At 40.5% G+C, this 17,476-nt stretch overlaps 1 protein-coding gene and 1 long non-coding RNA gene across 2 annotated transcripts in view; one reads left to right on the top strand and one right to left on the bottom strand.

Annotated features, from left to right (window-relative positions):
- LOC109300764 overlaps positions 1 to 2,397 on the bottom strand; it is an 8,218-nt gene extending 5,821 nt beyond the window's left edge. Inside the window, exons 1-2 of the long non-coding RNA XR_002098322.1 lie at positions 2,385 to 2,397; positions 1,727 to 1,728 (exon numbers count right to left, since the gene is read on the bottom strand). This is a non-coding gene — a long non-coding RNA (uncharacterized LOC109300764). The remainder of the gene's footprint in view (positions 1 to 1,726; positions 1,729 to 2,384) is intronic.
- The window catches only part of STAG2 (stromal antigen 2), an 89,069-nt gene that overhangs the window by 59,066 nt on the left and 12,527 nt on the right, over positions 1 to 17,476 (top strand). Inside the window, exons 15-25 of the mRNA XM_019521571.1 lie at positions 1,531 to 1,634; positions 2,996 to 3,088; positions 3,321 to 3,410; positions 4,585 to 4,788; positions 8,331 to 8,401; positions 8,732 to 8,819; positions 8,919 to 8,999; positions 9,715 to 9,807; positions 12,114 to 12,288; positions 15,109 to 15,248; positions 16,678 to 16,779. Coding sequence (XP_019377116.1) covers positions 1,531 to 1,634; positions 2,996 to 3,088; positions 3,321 to 3,410; positions 4,585 to 4,788; positions 8,331 to 8,401; positions 8,732 to 8,819; positions 8,919 to 8,999; positions 9,715 to 9,807; positions 12,114 to 12,288; positions 15,109 to 15,248; positions 16,678 to 16,779 — 1,241 coding nt within the window. The remainder of the gene's footprint in view (positions 1 to 1,530; positions 1,635 to 2,995; positions 3,089 to 3,320; positions 3,411 to 4,584; positions 4,789 to 8,330; positions 8,402 to 8,731; positions 8,820 to 8,918; positions 9,000 to 9,714; positions 9,808 to 12,113; positions 12,289 to 15,108; positions 15,249 to 16,677; positions 16,780 to 17,476) is intronic.

Below are 17,476 nucleotides of genomic sequence, written 5' to 3'. Positions count from 1 at the left end.
CTTGAAAGTTTTCCTCTTACAAAGTAGAATGTAATACAGATTCATACTGTAACATCACATTGTGCTTTCTCCCTAAGCATTTTCTAAGGCATGGAGATATCTGAGCATTAAGGGGTAGCACAACATCAGTGCGGCAGAATGGATAGCTAGAGTACATACGTGCGTGTGTATACACCCCTCACCCTTAACATGTATTTAGGTTTAAAGATGATACAACTCTGATAGCACTGATCTGTCAGGATCAGTGCTATCAGAGTTGTATCATCTTTCTCCCGTGGGCTTCTTGTTCTTCCAAACACACCTTGTGTCAGTATCCTTAGCAGGGGTGGATGCCATCCCGAGGGTTTGTACCATCAAGTACACTGTCTTGTAGAGGACAAAGCAGCTAGGTGCTCCAAGAAAGAAGGTTTTCTTCTGCCACGATTGGAGTTGGGGACATGCTCACAGGTGATTGTGTCTGGAGAACAAGCATCTGAGAGAGCAAATATTTTGCCTTGTCACGGATAAAACATTAGAGGAAATTGGATAACCCCTTTATTGCTAAAGGTCAATTACTAGGGTACCCTGGAGGTTTCTGTTGTGACGTTTTGTGCTGTGTTCTAGAGCTCTTGTATCCACAGGTAGCTTGAAACAAAAATTATAGTTAGGGTCATTTGGATTTCCCTCAGAAACCAGAACAAGGATGTTCATTTTAGGTTCGAATAAGTCTGAGGACAATAGAAAATCATCTCCAATTTTGTCCCACAGGGGGTGGTGGGTACAGGGGGGTAAAGCATTAACTACCACATAGCAATGCCTTTCTAAGTAGGCTAGTTTATGCATTATAGTGATCTAAGCATGTCTGATCCAAGCACGTGCTTGATTGAGACACAGCTGCTTCAATACTTCATGTATTTTCCATCTTAAAGTTCTGTTGAGTTGCTGTTTGGTGCTCTGTTTGTACTTGTGAAGTTTTCTTTAGATCTGGTCTCTAGATCAGCTGTGCAATTTGCTGAAATAGTCTTTAGCATCCTTGCTATGTTTGCCATTTGCCAAAGTTCCAAGAGTGGGAATAAGCAGAATCCCATTGAGGTATGAAATGTAACCAGAGTTCTTTTAAGACGAACCCAGTCCGCCTTCCCCTCTTAGTCTTCTTTTAAACGTTGGACCGGAGTTTAGTGTTGGAAAGAATGGAGGTGACAGCCACTCCGTAATTGGAGCTGTGGTGGAAGGAGGAACAGAGATTGTGAGAGTGCTCTAGTTAGAAGGTTCCACTGTTCCAAACCGTACCAGTGATCCTTGTAGGGTGAAGAGGTAATCTTGCAAAACTCTGGTTACGCTTGAGTAACTCTTGATCTCTGTAAAAATGGTTCTATAGTTCAACCTCAGAGCTACTAATGTACATGCACAAAAATACCCGTCTTGCAGGATCAGGGCTTTGGTTTATATTTTTTGCTGATATGTAGGGTTTTTGGTGCTTTTCCTCTAATTATGACAAGATAGTAAATAAGACAGACTGCACATCTTTTTCTTTTTTTTCTTAAATTTCAGCTTTAACGGATAGACAAGAAAGTGCACTGATTGAAATAATGCTTTGTACAATTCGACAAGCAGCTGAATGCCATCCACCTGTGGGAAGAGGAACAGGGAAAAGGGTATGTGCTGCAGAGAGACTATTTAAATCTGTAATTTCGTATTTTAAATATTTTGTTGACAATATTTTGGTCTTCACATCTTTCTACTGCACTTCTCTTAACAGTTTCAATACTTGAATAAGCTAGATGAAAATGGTTTTGTCTAGTACATGTTTAGGGCATAAGAAACTGTTCTTGCTTACAGAAACTGAAGAAATGGCTTTTCTGAATTTTATGCATAACCAACACTTTGCTGCCTCGTTTTCACATTAAACTTTGTAACAATAATTAATACGTTTTCTTAAACTGAATATACTTACACTCCTGTTTGAGAAACCACACCTCTTGTTACCACAATCCTGAAAGTCATTTCTGTTTCATAGATTTCATAGACATTAGGGCTGGAAGGGACCTCGGAAGATCATTGAGTCCAGGCCCCCGCCCAAAGGGCAGGAAGTCAGCTGGGGTCATAGGATCCCAGCAAGATAAGCATCCAATTTACTCTTGAAGGTGTTCAATGTAGGTGCTTGAACCACCTCCGATGGCAGGCTGTTCCAGACCTTGGGGGCTCAGACAGTAAAGAAATTCTTTCTTATGACCAGCCTGAAATGGTCTTGCGGTAGTCTCTGACCATTCCACCTCGTCATTCCTTGGGGCGTTCTGGTGAACAAACGTTCCCCCAGATACTGGTGGTCTTTGGTTTGCTCCTTTGGGTTTTTTCAAATGAATGTATCCCCTAGTATCTGTTCAGGGGCTAATACTGCTTTCTACCTGAGGAGTGTTGTCAAAATGAGGGAGAAGGAGATGGTTCATGGTCTTTTTGGAGTACTTAAACCACAACTTCCTATAGTTGTCCTTGACTGTGACCATGTAGCTACGTGTCGTTCTCCCCCCCGCCCCACCCATCTCGAACACTAATTTCAGTGAATGGGCTATTGTTGGAAAGGTGTGTCTGCCTAGTCGTTCAAGTGTGCGTTTACAAATTCATTTGGATTAGAAGATTGAATTGTGCTTATAAAACAGGAAAAATGTATAAAAATTATAAACACTGACAGACTTTGTGCTGAATTTTTTTGCTACTGAGTGGTAAACTATCATAGACTACTCTGAAAATTGAAATAGCAACCTTAGTTGCATTACATGGATCGTGCATTTTCTAGTGGAAAACTTAATTGCCCAGATTTTAGGGTGTTTGCTGTAAAGAAACTCCCCGAAATAAAGTGATTAACTGCTTCAAAATTTGACTTAAGTGGATGTCATTTTAAATGTTAGGATTAAGACAGTCTTTGAAGACTCCAATGCTTTATCAAGTCCCTAAAAAATATGAAACAGTAATATCTAAGGTTTTTTTTTAGTTATAAAATTTTATATCAATAATTTAGGTGTTGACAGCAAAGGAAAAGAAAACGCAGTTAGATGACAGGACAAGAATTACAGAGCTCTTTGCAGTGGCACTTCCTCAGTTATTAGCAAAAGTAAGTTTAATTTTATTTGGACTTTGTGGTTGTATATTGTAAAAACGATAGCCAAATGGTGTATGTTTCCAAAAGTCTGTATGTCATTCAAACTGCTGTGTGTTAGAAACTTGTTTTTGTTATAGTTTTTAATAGTACCTGGATCTTATGCAGTTAATAATATAGTGGAAGTATAAAAAAAATCCCAGAAACGGTTTGATTGATTGATTAATTATTTTTGTTAATTTGACAGTATTCTGTGGATGCAGAAAAGGTCACCAACTTGTTACAGTTACCGCAGTATTTTGATTTGGAAATCTATACAACAGGGCGATTAGAAAAGGTAAAGTATCATAATAATAAAATTTAAGGATGGAGTAAAAGACCTGTAGTATCTACCAGTGTAGATGAGCCCTTATCTGGTTATTTTTCAAGACTCTTTGAAAACCTAGGTTTGGCTTTCTGAGTTTTGAGGGCTGTTTGCATTGTGACACAATGTAGTGCTTTGCAGAAAAGTCTGAGCCAGCTTGTTCAATTTGAACTGAGCTATGAACATCATGCTTTGGAGAAATATCTTTAGAGTAAATGTTCTTACAGTGCAAATACTTAATAGAACATCAGAATGGCATATAAGAGATATGTGTATAGTTCCGTAGTTGAAAGTTTTACTAGTGTTGTTTGGAGCGATTTCTCCTCCTCCTTCACAAATATGGGTTATACCTAAGGTATATGACTCAGCCTTGTGCAATACTGGTTCTTTTCAATAGTGGCAGCCATTGGAACCATATTCACACTTCACGTGCCTTTGCAGATACCTAACTGGTGGTGTAAGTGACAGGGCAGTTCTGCCTTACCACCCAATTCATTTTTTATGTTGAGGCTGCAGAAAGGGAAACAAATTGACCATTTTCTTAAAAATATGAGCACTCTTACTGTGTAGGGTTGTATAGCAGAAAGCTACTCTGCACGTTACTCACTTCACAAAAGACTCTTCAAGAATAGGGAAGCAAGACCAAACCTGTCTTGCCTGAGAAATAAATGCCGCTTTCTGCTGCTGATAGTCCAGATACGTAGGGAGCAGATCAGTTCAATTCTGCTGTGGCATGGCAAGTGGTTGCTCACTGTTCTGCTCTTGAGCATAACCTCTCAATTACCCCACATCTTGATAACTTAGGAGAGAAGAAGAAAAGAGCCAGGCACAGAATTCTTTCTTCTTCCCAACTAAGGGCCTCAATTTTTTCTCCAAGCTTCATTCTTCAGGAACTGTAACTCCAGCTCCAGTGCTGTGTATTCAGCAGTGTTGAGTTTTGCATATGTTAAACTTGTAGTCTTCACCAAGTTCCAACTTAATTTGCATACTGATGCAGATTGCTCCTACTCTAAAGTTGTGTAGAACAGTGCTTTATGTTTTATATGATACAATCATAGAAGTAATAAACCAGCATAAAAATCTTGCTGCTACAATTGGAACATTATTTTAATGAGCCTTTTATAAAGTTGTGATTTTACTTTTGTAGCATCTGGATGCCTTACTGCGACAGATCCGGGATATTGTAGAGAAGCACACAGATACAGATGTTTTGGAAGCGTGTTCTAAAACATACCACGCACTCTGTAATGAAGAGTTCACTATCTTTAACAGAGTTGATATTGCAAGAAGTCAGTTAATAGATGAATTGGCAGACAAGTTTAATAGACTTCTTGAAGACTTCCTGCAAGAGGTATGTAATATGTATGACCCTTATTTTCTAGTCTTTTAACACCTCCACTTTCTTGTTGCCTTACTGGTAGAAAGTTGGGCAGAGTGACACCTTAAAGAATAACTCATTCAAAAAGGAATGGGCTCTCACAGCCTACTTCCACAAATGCTGTGTTGCTGCCATAAAAAGCTCATGCCTCTCTGAACCAGTTAGTCTCTGAGGTGCCACTCTGTCCTGACTTCAGATTAACAAGATTAACCATTTCTGTCCTTGCTGCCTTATTGCATGAACTGTCAAGTAAGGGTAATTATATTCCCTCCAACTGGGAAACAGAAACTTGAAAAGTAATTACATCATCACCATATAACTTGAAGAGATGAATATTTAGTGACTACAACTTGAAGCAAACCAAGCCAGTTTGTATGATATTAAGTTACAGGTATTTCTGCCTACTCTTCTACTATAATTAAAGTATTGGTGGGGTTACAGGCTGCTTAAAGGGGTTTTTTTGTTTGATTTTTTTTTTTTTTTCTAAATGCAAGTTATTTTATCACTTCATTTTATATAAAGTGTAATTTTTAAATGACCACGTTCCAAAATTTACAGTCTTTGCAAGCAGCTCTAGTAACAGACATCCATGCATTATATGATTGTTGTACGTGGTCTTTTTTATTTGTTTTTTAATAAATTGCTTATAATACATTAAGCCTAAAATCACTTTTTTCCGCTCATTTCTATGTTTACATAATGATCCTATTCCACTGTTGTTCAAATAATAGTGGGAGGTAAACACAAGAGGCATCAGTGTATTAGTTACGGTATTGAAAACTATGGTGGAGCACTGGAAGGATGTATAAAATACTGGAATTGTTTCCCAAGAGAAGTGGTGGGAGTTCCATTTCTTTTGGTGTTTTAAAAGAGAAAAGAACAGAATAGAGTTATTTTTCAGAAGTGTTTCAATCACCACCACAGAAATGCAGCCATATAACATGATGACAAAATCCCATCCTTGAAAATATAAGCTAGGCTCTTAAGTCAGTCTTTTTCAGTTTTTATTTCTGGCGTGTGCTAACGATGAGAAGAACTTCAGTGGCCAATGGCTCTTACTTCGGAGTCCTCACCACTGTTCTACTGTCTGGTTAGCTCATGAAGCTATGCTGTAGGATCCTTCCTGCACCCCTGTTTACCCTCTTAGGATGTATTCCCATGGGTGGGAACATCTGTGCCATGTGTGCTCAGCAACTGTGCTGGCCCCAGCAGTCTTCCCTGAGCTCCTAGAGCTGCAGCTGCGGTGATTCTACAGCAGGGAGCCTGATTGGCAGCTCCAGTTCTGGATGGCACGTGCTGCTGCCACATGTCCTACCCTGGTATCTTTAGGTATCGTTTTTTTTTTTAATCTGGGATGTCTGTGTCAGGAACACGCGCCCCCCCCACCCCTCAAATTGGCAGTGCAAGGAACGCCTGCACATGCGGTGCATGCAGTATTACAGACATCTCTGCAGCACTGCATACCACACGTTCACCCTCATCTGGACACGCCCTTAGAGTCCCAAATGTTTGTGCCTATGTCATGGAAGCAGGCAGGAAACATGCATACAACTCCAATTAACTTGCATTCTAAGGAAAGCTAGAGGGCAAAGTACTACTATTTACTACTTAATTGTTCTTGTTGTTTTATAATTCTCTGAAGTGAGACCATTTTTCCTCCTTGATTCTGCTGCTTTAAAGCAAAGGCTACATATAGATGTCCAGTTTCTACCAGGAGAATCGCTGTTCTGGTGGAAACCAGATGTGTGCAGACATTCAGGCTTTTTTTTTATTCCCCCAGAGCTAAAGTGGCCACTCCAGGAGAAATACAACCCTGGAATAACCAAGGTTAAGTCATTACAAGGAGAATTTCTCCTGAGAGGCTGAGTGTCTACTCTTTCTCCCAGGTTCACTCCCCTTGGGTGTTAGGGAAAAAGGCTCCTGTGCCGCCTTGAGACTGGGGTGATCCCAGTCTTGAGATGGCATGGGAACCAGCTGCTTCTGCCTCTCTTGTAGACTTGGGAGGGGAGGAACAGCTACCAGCTCTCCCCTTGCTTCTCACACAAGTTCCTAGCGTGAAAAACTTTGCCACATTGTTTCCTCCACTTGGCTGCTGGGCACTGGGAACTGAGCGGCAGGGAGCCTGATTCTCAAGCCAGAGTACTCAGTGCGAGGAGGCTGCAGGGGCTTTGCCAGTTGCTGAGTGCAAGAAGCATCTCTTTCCCTTTCTGACTTCCTGTTCCCCACTCCCTGCTGCTCAGTCTGGGTGGGGAGAGCTTCTCTAAGCATGGCTAGCCTTTTAAATCTCTGCCTCCACCACACAGCTCTGTGGCAGGAGAGGGAAGGGGAAGCCAACGAACAGGGAAATGGGCTCAGGGAGGCTCTTCCTGGGGTAGTGAGTCAGAGCCCCTGCCCATCCTCATACTGGAGTCCAAGGTAGGTGGAGTGGGCAGGGGGTTTGCCCCATTGCTCTGTCTACTCAGCTCCCCACACTGGAAGTTGAGCAGAAGGAGCTGTGCTGCAAGACCCCTGCCTGCTTCTCTCACCTGGGTCTCAGGAGTAAGAGACAGGCGAGGGTTTGCACCACTGCTTCCTGAGACTGGGAGTACAGTGGAGAAAGCCTTTGCACCACTGCTTCTCTTTGCTTCCCTGGTCTGGGTGGTGAGGAAAGCAGCACGGCACAGGCCCCTGTCTTGGGGAAAGGGCAATGGGCTGCGCCTCATTTCCCTTCCTTTCAGTCCAGTCGGGAGAGGAGAGCAGCCACCTCTGTTCCCTGCCTCTTCCTTAAGCCAGATACTGCTCTGCTTGGGGGAGGGACTGGGAGCTTTCCCCCAGTACTCTGCTCCTGAAGACTGCTCCTCCCCACCCTGTTGGGATGGCATGAAGAGCATGAGAGAGTGGGTGGCTGCATACTACATATCTGTTCTGCTCGCTCTTCCTAGAAGGATTTTTATCAGGGAAATTTTCTGAGAAATTTTACCCAGTAGAAACAAGTGTCTGTACCCTGCCTGTTTTGGTAACTGAAGCTGCCTAGTGCCTGACCATTTGTAATTAACCGTTTGTGTGAATTGCCATGCGAGGGATATACAGGTTTTAGGTTGGCCCATGGAACTTTTCAGGGGTGAATCAGGGTGTGTTGCTAAAAGGTTTAATCGACAAGTTTTCTGTGCGTTTTTTGCCTAGGTTGAAATACTTGCTGTATCAATATTGACCAATGAGCTATCTGCTCCAGTATCTATTATCTGACAGTGGCCTCTGCTGGACTCTGCAGAGAAAATTGAAACTCCGCTAGAGCATACTTCTGTCCAGTTAGGCTAACACTTCATGTGGCAAACTGAAATAACTTTATCTGGTTACTAGTTTCCCTGAAATAAGAAAATTGATAACTCTTAGACCATATCGTAGGTGTTCTGTATCATGTAACTGAACTTCTAGCATATGTATGTATGTATGTCTTTGAAATCATTCAGAAATGTTGGTTTCTTCATATTGACGTTGCTAGCTTTGCTGAAAACTTCCTTGTATATAAATTACAGGGGGAAGAACCTGATGAAGATGATGCTTATCAGGTCCTGTCAACATTAAAAAGAATCACTGCTTTTCACAAGTAAGTGAAATGTATGCTGAAAATCTTACTTTTTGCGCTCGTATGCTGGTGTATTAAATTGATCACGTTATAATTTTGTGTGGAACTTCTGTGTAGATAACATGCAGATATGTATGATGCTGGCAGACCTCGAATAGAAGATGAATCGATTGTATTTACAGCTATATTTTTACAAAAGTGTACTTATAACTTACTGGCAAGTTAAACTGATTTTTTTTCTGTGTTTTTCATGAGGACACTTGAAAGCAATAAACATCAGATTCCAGAATTAGTGTAAAAATAGCTATTCATTTTGTTACATTTTGTGTGTTTTTTTTCTCCTGTTGCCAGTGCTCATGACTTGTCAAGATGGGACTTGTTTGGTTGCAACTACAAGTTATTGAAAACTGGGATTGAAAACGGAGACATGCCTGAACAGGTTTGTAATTAAAATGTGAATTTAAGTTCATCAGTGACTATGGCTTGTCACTGTCCTTACTGGTGTATTTGTCTAACTCTCTTCTGTCTTTAATTACAGATTGTTATTCATGCACTGCAGTGTACTCACTATGTAATCCTTTGGCAGCTAGCAAAAATTAGTGAAAGCAGCTCCACAAAGGTATGTCTTGCTACCATTGGGTTAGCAATTTAGATACTTGCACTTAACCACGGGGCCATTCCTCAGTTATCTGATAGAAAATTAGTTTTCATGGAATTCTGCAAGATAAATTTCCTGTTAGAAACTACAGCATGCTAGGAATTTTTTAACCCCCCTGGTTGCTGCATGAAGAGGAGAGGTGCTGGGTATGCTGCCCCAAATCATGATTGAGAGCACTGACCCTTCTTTAAAGCCTTCTGGAATTCTTGCACAGGGCAGCAGTTGGGGGGGGGGTATAAACTTTTGGGTTGGTTAGTGCTGTCATGTTGGAATTGCGTTGTATTGGGTTTTCTTTTATTGTGTTGCCACAAATACATTAAACCTTTATCCAAAAATGTATGCTCTGTTGAATTAATGGAGAGGAACCAAAAGAATTCTTTTAAAGTTAACAGAAGTTGAATAATCCTCTGACTCCTTGCTGAAAGTTGTCAAATGAGACATTATATTGTCTGTTTCCTTTTTCTAATGATACTTCAGACTATCAGATATATTAGACAAAATTCTGAAAAACTTTCTTGGCAAAATAGAAAGCACAATTTCTATTTCATTTTTTTTGTATTTATTTTTATTGAGCATTTTATGTAAATATAGATTTCTGGGAAAGCATATAATATTCTTCATTAAAAATGTAAAACTTCATCTGTTTAATTACTCTATAAAATGCTTTATTTTAAAGGAGGACCTTTTACGTTTAAAGAAGCAGATGAGGGTGTTCTGCCAAATCTGTCAGCACTATCTGACCAATGTAAACAGTGCTGTCAAAGAGCAGGTTAGTGACTGTCCTCAGCTGTACTTTTTCATAATACTTTTAAAGCTGTTTAAAAAAAAAAAGTGATTCTGGTGTTGCCAGCATAGGTATATGATGCACACAGAATGAATGCTTGATCTTGGTGGCTCTACTGCCTGGAAAGTCATGGATTTGGGGAATTGTTCTGTCTGCAAATTCTTCACCTTCCAAACCCGTGAAGATAGGGATGTGTTTGCCTCTCGGGCAAATTGTTGTAATCAGCCTCACGGCCAGGACATCTTGCACGCACCTCAAGAAAACCCAAAAGCACTAATAACAAATTTGGATCTTTTATCTTGGGTGAAAAATATATCCTATGTTCAGACCTGAGATTCTTCTACTTCATGGAGTGTGGATCATCTCAGCGTCTTGATCTGAGAGGATGGGGCGTGGGGTGCAGAGGGGCTGGGACTGTTTTTTACAGAGATTTTCCAAGTGAATTTCTGTTGATGAAGACAAGAAATGACATGTTCAAGAATTCATCCTAAGACCATTAAAAATACACTGTTAAAACCCAAGCAGACTTGCATGATTTTGTCCCATGCAAGTAGAAGGCCAGCATACATCTCGTATTCAGGGCACAAAGTGTGTGTCTGGGTCCTGAGTGAGTGAAACTGAGAATTATTTAAAGGTTGAATGAACTGTTGGTTTAGGTGGAACTCTGACCACCTTGGCTAAAAGGATACCTTGCAGTGGTTAGCATGGATACCCTTTTCTGTGTTCTCTGTAAAACAGTCCCCTCAAGCCTTAGTCACACATTCACAAATGATTGTATACATAATCCAGTCCATAAACTTCAGAAACTGTATGGACAAAGGCATGTCACTCTCCTAAGACTGAGGTTTCACTTCAAGAGACTGTTATTTTGGAGTTCACCGTGGTGGAGTAGCACATGGGCAATCACGTGAATGTTACTTAACTTTAGAATAACTGGTTCTGTCAGATGTACTGTGCATATGCGCATTCTGCATCCCTCTCTCCCATCCTGTCTTTCTCAGATCTCTGCACTCTTAGGTTCATAGTTGAGAAGATGCTCTTGTGTAATAAGTCTGCTCCACCCTTAAATGTCCTTGGTGGGGGGTATATGCAGTGCATGCACTGCAGTAAAAAACAAAACAAAACAGCTCAAGCATATGAAGTATGTGCACACCCAGACGGGAAGCACTTTGGTTACTTCAGAATTAACTTTTTATTTAATAGGTCAAATGCAATTAAAAGTAATTAGATTTTGGGGTTGTGAATGTTTTGGATCTGGTCTGACGAGTATGTGTGCTTAAAACAACTCTCCAGAAGATGAATTTGGCTGTTTGTTAACTTGATGCTTTGTTTGGTTGATTGGATTGATCGTGGCTTTAGAGCAGATTATTTGCTTTTAAAGCATTTGCTTTTAAATTTGTGTCAAATCCTAGTGGTATGTTCACAAAGTAATTTTTTAAGGTTTTCTCCACTAATAATTCATGATTTTTATCCTCCTTGGAGGAATCCAAGAAAGGAGATTCCATTGATACTCTTGTCCTAGAAGATCTGCATCTCCCCCCATCTTTAAGAGGCAACCCTGCAGTCTTCCTACTTTGGGTGTTGGTGCCTCAATCTTCCCTCGCCGCTGACACAGACAAGACACAGGTGGTGGGGTGAGCGGAGGCATCCTGGGACTGGCTGAGTGGGGAGACTGGGATTAGAAAGGCCATGACCTGGAAGGATGCTATTTTCTTCTCCATTTGTACAGAAGTGTAACAAATGAACCACATGCAAAAGAACAGGTTCTATTTTTCCCCCAGCGGCTGTGTAAAAGGTCCAGGCAAATGGAGAAATTAATAAGGGTACATAGTAAGTATTCAGGGACTTACTTCCTCTAAAGAAAGTTGCGTATATTTGCCGATAGCAACGAGGACCTTTTTTTTACATTTTCCTACTTTGTTGTTTCCTTTACAAGGTGTTAATCATATCTTTCAGCTAGAACTTCTACTAAGTTAAATTCTAAACTTTCACGCAAAATCTTACAAGTATATTTTGACAGATGTCTCTGGCAGCGTCCTTATCCGAGTCTTATCCGAATGCAGCAAGCGTATATGAAGAAACCTTTTTGTTTACATGATTAGTACCATTGAATGTCAGTTAACCTGTTCCATGGTGTGCAGGGTTAAGCTTTGAACTTCAAATAATTTCTGCTATGGAAACTTTAGCATCTGCTTGTCTTTTAAATACATTGGAAAATTGAATTTAGTTTGTGAAGAAATTTAGAATGCGTCTGTCTCTTTTTTTTTTTTTTTTTTTTTTTTTTTTAACAGGCTTTCACAATTCTCTGTGATGTGTTGATGATTTTCAGCCATCAGATTATGACAGGAGGAAGAGACATGCTAGAGCCACTTGTTTACACTCCTGATTCTTCGTTGCAGTCTGAACTGCTAAGCTTTATTTTAGATCATGTCTTCATTGACCAGGATGATGACAACAATAGTGCAGGTGTGTGCATCTGTGTGGTCTCACTTTCTGTTCATATCCATATTGTTCTGGCTTGTGTGCTCATGTACATTTACTGCCCTCTGCCCTGACGAGTTGCATTTCTGTGGCAGGTCTACACTGCCTCTGACTCTTGGGAATGATGCTGTAAAAACAACCTCACCCACTTATTCCAACACTGCATGAGTCAAATGCCAAAAAAACAAATGTGTAGTCACCATTAGAGCATGGGCTAGGTGCATGCCAGTGGCTGTACCTGAACTTGAGTGTCAGTGGTACATACCAAACATATCTATTGCATTTTTCCCAGACTTTGGCAAGCTTAGAGGAAAGGCAAGTGGATGGGGCACATTTTCTCTATGGGGCCTCCTAACACAGTTGGAGGCAATGTAGAAATTCAGATTGGTGGGTACAGGGCAGGGGACGGGATGAAAGGAGCATACTTACACTTGTCTTGTGGATATTAGCTTCACGCTTGTGTTGCGTCCATGTTTCTAATTGCCTTTATGCATGTCTTTAAATGAAAGAACACTTCTGTTAGCTCATTAGGTCGTTGGTATTCAAATACGAAAACCCATAGATGGAAGGAAGTTATTCAGTGTGATATAAGAGTCTTGGTCTTTAACGTTGGAAGAGAAAAATTACACATAATATCGAGGAAAACATTTCAGTCAGACTTGTTAGACTGTGAAAGAGAAGAAGCATATATTTCATCCTTTCAGATGCTTAAAATTAGACTAGCGGGAGGGGTAGAAAATCAGTGTGAAGAGCAACGTGCATGTTGTCCCCTACCCCGCAGACTGAAATCTTTAAGTCACTCTAAGTGTAATTCCCATTCCAGGAATGAGTCTATATATAAATCTTGTAAAATTGTTCTTCTTAAAAAGCTGAGAAACCTGTTTGACAGTTCTTTTCTTTTGGTCTCTGAAGGATTTACTGGTTATCCTAGAACCTAAGGGTACATGTAGATGAACTGGGGCTGCTAAATTGAAGCAGTAGGTTTTTAAAAATACCACTTCAGGTTAGGCCCTTTAAGCCACCATGTTGTGCGCACACCTGAACTTACCTGCCTCTCTGGCGGTCGGGATAGGCAGGCGAGCTGCTGGTGGACAGTGGTCCCTGGGCTGGGGTGGAGTGGTGCTCCCTCTCTCTGTGGTGGCCCTGCCTGCAGGCACCCAGCTCGGGCAGTCCTGGGGAGGACTGCAGCTGCGGAGGGAAGCACCGGGCCCCTGTGCGGCTCAGGCAGGCTTCGGGGGGGGGGGAAAAAAATATCTTGGGTGGAGCCTGTCTTCCTGTGCTGCTGCCAGGCTGCCTGCAGGGCTTCCGAGCTGCACAGAGCCCAGTGTTTCGCTCCGTGGCTGTAGGGCTGCGTCCCAAGTCATTTAAGGCACATTATGCTGCTGAATTTGCTGCAGCGGCACAATATGCCGCAGACGCATGCAAACACCAACACGGTTAAAGCAGTGCAAAAGCATTTAACCTGCTTTAAAATGTCATACGCACATGCCCCTCATTTCGTCTGCGCATGGCCTAAGACTAAAGCTCAGTGCTCTTTCTTTGGCAGTGGCAAGTAGGTGTTTTTGAGGGCTTGTCTAGGTGATTTATTCCTCCTCATACCTTCTGTGGCACCAGCTATTGTTGGTTTAAGTTAAGGCAGGTGCTGCATTTAGCGCAAGTCTGGGAGCAGGTGCCATGTGAGTCAGCTTGGACCCAGGTGCTGCTCTGGGTGATGGAGCTCCACGGCCTGGATCTGGCACATAGGCTGGATCTTTAACAACACTCATATAATCCCTTTTTAAACGAGGTGTATACTTTCTGCTTCTACAACCTCCTGTGGTAACAATTTTTACAAGTTAACTACACTACGTAAAATTTAGGACAACTTAATGGGTTAATTAATCAGCCTTGGCCAAATTAATATGTGCGCTTCAGTTATCCCGTGTCTTAAAGCATATTGAAACTTTTACAGTTACCTTTATAGTTTGCTCATTACCTGCTATCTTTGGTTCTCTTGGATACACTTGTAGTAATACTAATAAATATTTTACAGAGAAAATGATTAGGTTAATAAGGGTTCAGAATGGAGACTAGATAGCCACAGGTGGGTATGATAATGCCTTTTCTGTTTGGTCTCAAGTAACCGCAATTAAAGGAGTTTTCACAGAATTCCACGAAGCTTAAAGAAGGCTACTCAGAGGGCTCTAAAGCATTGTTTTTTAAGTGCAACATAGTCTAATTTTCTTTTCTATTCTTGAAAAGAAAGAAAAGAAGAAAAAGAAAAGCAAGTGCTAAATAACTGGGAAATAACGATACAGTTGGAATTCTAGTGGAAATATATCTAGGTCACCACAGTTTAATGCTTGCTAAAAGAGGCTTCAGCAATTTTACAGTTTGGTAATGAAAGAGCAGTTCTTCAAGATGCTTACATTAAACAGTTAAATTCTGCCACAAGAGAAGTCTGAATTAGTTATTTTAATTCTAGCCATGTTCTAATCTTATGTCTTCACAGAAATCTTAACCACAATGGCAAACGTAGCAGAGGTTTATGCAATTGCTACTTCAGCCCAAACAAACTGTATACCCCGCTTTATTCTGCTAACAGAGCTGAGAATAGAGCTCTTCAATCCCGACTCATTTTACTTGTCCTGACTACTAGAACACACTGTGCTCCTTCATGTTAATATTAACTTAAAGAGGGTAAAGGCTAGGAACCGTTAAACCACTAAGTTAATATTCCTGCGTTCAAAACACACACACAGACAAACAACTCCCTCCTCCCCCCAAATAATAACCTGGTATTTCAGTGTTTTCAATTCTTTCCAGATGGACAGCAAGATGATGAAGCTAGCAAGATTGAAGCATTGCACAAAAGAAGAAACTTACTTGCAGCTTTTTGTAAACTTATTGTATATACTGTGGTGGAAATGAATACTGCTGCAGATATTTTTAAGCAATATATGAAGGTAAGTCTGAAGACTGCACTTTATAAAATGGTGAACATTTATGAAAAAACAAAACAAAACTTCAGTCTAAGAAATTTTAGTTGTGAATGAGACCTTTCCAGATACTGGCTCCTTTATACGAAAGTGATTTTAAAGCCAAAATAATTACTACTTGCCAGAATATTTTTCATGTGGGGAAAAATTCATTTTGACAGATTATGCTTTCCTTTCAGCATATAAAAAATTCAGTAAAATTGAGTTTTAACCATATTTAGTATATTTATTTTCCCTTCCTGTTGTATAATATATTTTTCTCCTTATTTCAGTATGGAAAGTTAGCTGGCTTTTTCAGCTTGTTTAGGTGTATAGAAACCAATTAGATTATGACTCAGATTCAAACACCGAGAAATATGATGGTTTTTCACATGAATTCCATTCTAGGATGCTTTTTTTTCCTTGATGTTTTATATAAGGGGAAACTCATTGCATTGGGGGGAGAGAGAGACTTTTCCTACCAGATAGAAATATTTCTGATTAAACTTATCACGCCTTAATTCAGCAGGAAATATCTTTCTTGTAGGTATCCAGTCTCACGTTAATCTAGAATTTTATTGTTGGGGCATAATGAAATCTTTGCTCCAGGTTTGTAAACAGATGTTAGATATTCCATGCTGCTCTATTTGAGTATCATGCTGCTTGCAGATGTTAAAAGAAAAAAACAACTGGCACTTCACCTGAAACTTGTTGCGTTCCCATGCTGAGCCCAGCGCATGCCCAGAAGAGGCAGTGCATTAGGTGGATCCAGCTCACCTGACATGTGTATAGATCAGGCGCTTAAGTGGGGCTTTTTCGGAGCTTTTATCTAGTAGCTGATTGAATCAGTTTTAGATAAGCACCAAAAAGCCCCGTTGAAGCGCCCAGTTTGTACAGATGCTGTGGAGGTGGGTCGAACTAACATGCTGCTACTTCTATTAAAGCATGTGAAGTTTTTTTGTTTTTATTTTGTTTTATGTCTGCAAGTAGCCCATAATGCAGTCAAGTTAAAAGGATAAGGCTGTGGAGGCTAGGTTGGTCTCATGTGGAAGTGCAGGATGGATACCCCTTTTGTCTTAACAGCTAATGGGATCTCTTCCCAAAAGTCAGTACAGCTATTAAGTGTGTATTTTACAGATGTGATTCAGGGTCAGCCTTGAAACTAAGTAGCCATTCTGCCTCTGTATAAAAATGACTGACATTAACCAAAGTATGAAGGAAGTGGAAAGCTTCTGAAATTTTTCCGTACTTTTTGGGAAGTTTTTAGTTTATAATTTTGATAACAAATGGTGAAAAAATGCTTAGTACTTAGAAAGTACGTGAGAGTACTTAATTCATTGTTCTCTTCTAAAGTGCTGTGCAGTTAAATACGTTTTACTGTTGTCTAAAGTTCAACTTTTTCATGGCTTTCTTCTAGTATTACAACGACTATGGAGATATTATCAAAGAAACAATGAGTAAAACAAGGCAGATAGACAAAATCCAGTGCGCAAAGACACTTATTCTTAGTTTGCAGCAGGTAAGTTGTGTACTGTAATTATTTTATATAAAACAGCTCTGCTATGCATTTTGTACATAGGCAGTGTTAAGAACTAATGAAATAGTGTGTAGAGGGTTATGTCAAAGGGAGGTATTAAGCTTAGAAGTAACTGCAGTAATTTTCTTCGGTCACTAAAAGTGCTGATGTATGCATATTCTTATTTTGATAATTTTTATTACTGTAAGCTACTCTGAACCATACTGGATTACTTGGGATGTAAATCTGAATAACAATAATAATGTTTTCAATATGTTAACAGTAATGTTAGCAATAATGCATATGTTAAAGGAAGGTGAGGAAAAGAATAAAACTAATAGGTTTTATAGACATTAGGGCTGGAAGGGACCTCAGAAGATGGTTGAATCCAGCCCCCTGCCTGAAGGGCAGGAAGTCAGCTGGGGTCATAGGACCCCAGCAAGATAAGCATCTTGAAGGTGTTCAGTGTAGGTGCTTGAACCACCTCTGATGACAGGCTGTTCCAGACCTTGGGGGTTCGGACAGTAAAAAAAAAAAAAAAAAAAAATTCTTCCTTATGTCCAGTCTCAAACGGTCTTGCAGTAGTTTATGACCGTTTGACCTCGTCATCCCGTGGGGTGCTCTGGTGAACAAACGTTCCCCCAGAAACTGGTGGTCACCCCTGATAAACTTATGGCTCTCAGCCTGTTGTCATAAGGTC

Source organism: Gavialis gangeticus, unplaced genomic scaffold (genome assembly GCF_001723915.1).
Source record: "Gavialis gangeticus isolate Ggan-Ray unplaced genomic scaffold, GavGan_comp1, whole genome shotgun sequence".
Classification (NCBI taxonomy): Eukaryota; Metazoa; Chordata; order Crocodylia; family Gavialidae; genus Gavialis; species Gavialis gangeticus.
The sequence above is the reverse complement of the archived record's forward strand: the minus strand, read 5'-3'. Positions and strand labels throughout refer to the sequence as shown.